Here is a 2,318-nt window from a genome sequence, read left to right on the forward strand (position 1 = left end):
GGAGGTTGGGGTATTTTTTTTTTTAAGGGTTTTGGGAAGTTCGAGGACATTTCGGGGGCCCTCTCCTGGTCTTGGTTTTGGTCCTGTTCGCCCTTCTTTATATAGGGAAGAGTACGAGGGGTGTGAGTTAGATGTTTTTTTTTTTTTTTTTTTTTTTTTTTTTTTTTTTAAAAAAAAAAAAAAAATAATAAATAAAAAATCAAATCAGGTGGAAATAATTGAATGAGAAAAGCGCTTACCTGCTTCAGCGGGCTGGATTTCCCAAACCCCACCCTGCCCTTTGATAGCCTTGTATAGACAAAGCATAGCTTCATACGGCTGGTTCCGCGATCGAATGCCAAACTGCCACTTGCGCGATCTCTTCGGTTGCGATGGTATTTTCTCCAGACTTTCCGGTGGCTCCAAACTGAGCTTCTCCAGATCAACAATGCTGCGCGCATGAGGCTTGAGAGCTCGTACAGTTGCAGCTTGCTCTTCTGGTGACCTCTCCTTGTGGTTGTCAGGGTCGCACTCAGCGCTGTTGTCTTGAAACTGAGGTCGCCCTCGCGAATCCTCCATGGACTCTCCGCTGTCGCGGGAATGTCGCTCCCTCTCGCGTTGGGCCATTATTTGATCGTGAACGTATGGTAGGCTTGTCGGTAGGATTCGTACATGGCTCACACGCTCCTCTTCGACTTCATTCATAGTGAATGCTGGTGTTGGCGTTGATGCGTCAACTGTCGAGGAAGATGCTTGGGATCGATGAAGAGCAAGAGGTGTGGCAGGTGTACTTTTGGCACTACGAGTTGATGTACCACCAGGAGTAGGCGCTGTATCTGTAGCAACGGGGGAGCCCGTGGATAATTCTTCAGAGTCGGTAGGAGCTAAAAGCAAATCAGCATGGACGCTCATTTGACCACAAACGAATCGAATAAAAACCGAAAACACTTACAATTTGTTTGCATCATCTCATTTTCCACCACGATGAAGAATGCGTCCTTAATCACACTGGGCTCCGGCTTTTTCAACGCATCGTATATGTCCTCTCTGTCAACACCCATTCTCTTCTGAAGCTTGCTAATCGCAATCTGCTGGATTTTCTCCTGCACAGCAATGGTTCGTCCTGGCGCTATCCTGCGGGGATCAAAAGTGCTGTTGGGATTTGCTCCTGTGCCAACCCACTCCTCTGCGGGGGGTTGAAGATATTTGGGGAGATTCTTGAGAAACCAGGGATCTTGACGGATTTCTGGAATGGTAATTCTTTGGACCGGATGTACTTGTAACATGGCACGTATCAACCGTGCAGCACCAGTCGAGATGTAAGAAGGCATGTGGAAATTTCCTGCAGCAATTTTCTTGAATAGCGCGGGAATGTAGTCGTCGTCAAACGGGAGCTTGCCCACGAGCAACACATAGAGAATAACACCACAGCTCCAGACATCCACCTCCGGCCCCGCATACAGTTTCCCTGATATAACTTCGGGAGCAGCGTAGTTTGGACTCCCGCAGCTCGTCTTCAAAAAGTTCCCGTCCGTCATGATATTGCTCAGTCCGAAATCGGCAATTTTGACATTCTTGTCTTTGTCGATGAGCAGGTTCTCCGGCTTTAGGTCCCGATGCACGATCTTGTGCCGATGGCAGTATTCGACAGCGCAGATTATTTGTTGAAAGAACTTGCGTGCCTCCTCGTCATTGCACCGCCCACGTTTCACTAGGTAGTCGAATAGTTCCCGCTCTGCATATTCGAGCACCATCACAATATCGACTTTTGTGGCTATCACAGTATACCTATTTTTTCCCCCATCCCCATGATAAAACCATCCGGTTAGTGTGACCAAGATACGTTTCTTCAGAACAGTAGAAAAGAGAGAAAATGCCAAAAAACAGCACACCCCAAAATTTTTTGGAAGAAAAAAGAAAAGAAAAATAAATAAAAAACAAAAACCAAAGGAATTTTAACCAAGCACTTGCACGTACAGCTTTATAATATGCGGATGCCGCAAGAGCTGCAAATACTGTATTTCCCGATCAACCCGCCCAACCATATCCCTCGACAATAGCTTCCGTCGCGGTATAATCTTCAACGCCACCTGCCTCCCGCTTGCCTGGTGGACTGCCAGCTTGACTTTGCCAAACGACCCCTCGCCTAGTATCTTCACTGAAGTGTACTGGTCCAGCCGCTGCATGTCCCTGGCGGTACCGGGGGATTGATCAGTGTAGTTGGGTCTGGGTCGGGACCGGGAGGAGGATGGCGGGATGGCGGAATGGACTCGGGTATTGCGGGAAGGGGGACGGCGCTCGGTTTCATAGGACGGGAGAGATATGGAGAGGTCTTCATC

The 2,318-nt window shown here is 48.2% G+C and overlaps 1 protein-coding gene across 1 annotated transcript in view; it reads right to left on the bottom strand.

The window, feature by feature from the left end:
- PAAG_11602 (CAMK/CAMKL/AMPK protein kinase) overlaps positions 1-2,165 on the bottom strand; it is a gene marked incomplete at both ends in the record, with an annotated part of 2,812 nt that extends 647 nt beyond the window's left edge. The window contains 3 exons of the mRNA XM_002794795.1: positions 240-863; positions 932-1,767; positions 1,957-2,165. Coding sequence (XP_002794841.1) covers positions 240-863; positions 932-1,767; positions 1,957-2,165 — 1,669 coding nt within the window. The remainder of the gene's footprint in view (positions 1-239; positions 864-931; positions 1,768-1,956) is intronic.
- Between the last annotated feature and the right edge of the window lie 153 nt (positions 2,166-2,318).

This window comes from Paracoccidioides lutzii (genome assembly GCF_000150705.2).
Source record: "Paracoccidioides lutzii Pb01 unplaced genomic scaffold supercont2.7, whole genome shotgun sequence".
Taxonomy (NCBI): domain Eukaryota; kingdom Fungi; phylum Ascomycota; class Eurotiomycetes; order Onygenales; family Ajellomycetaceae; genus Paracoccidioides; species Paracoccidioides lutzii.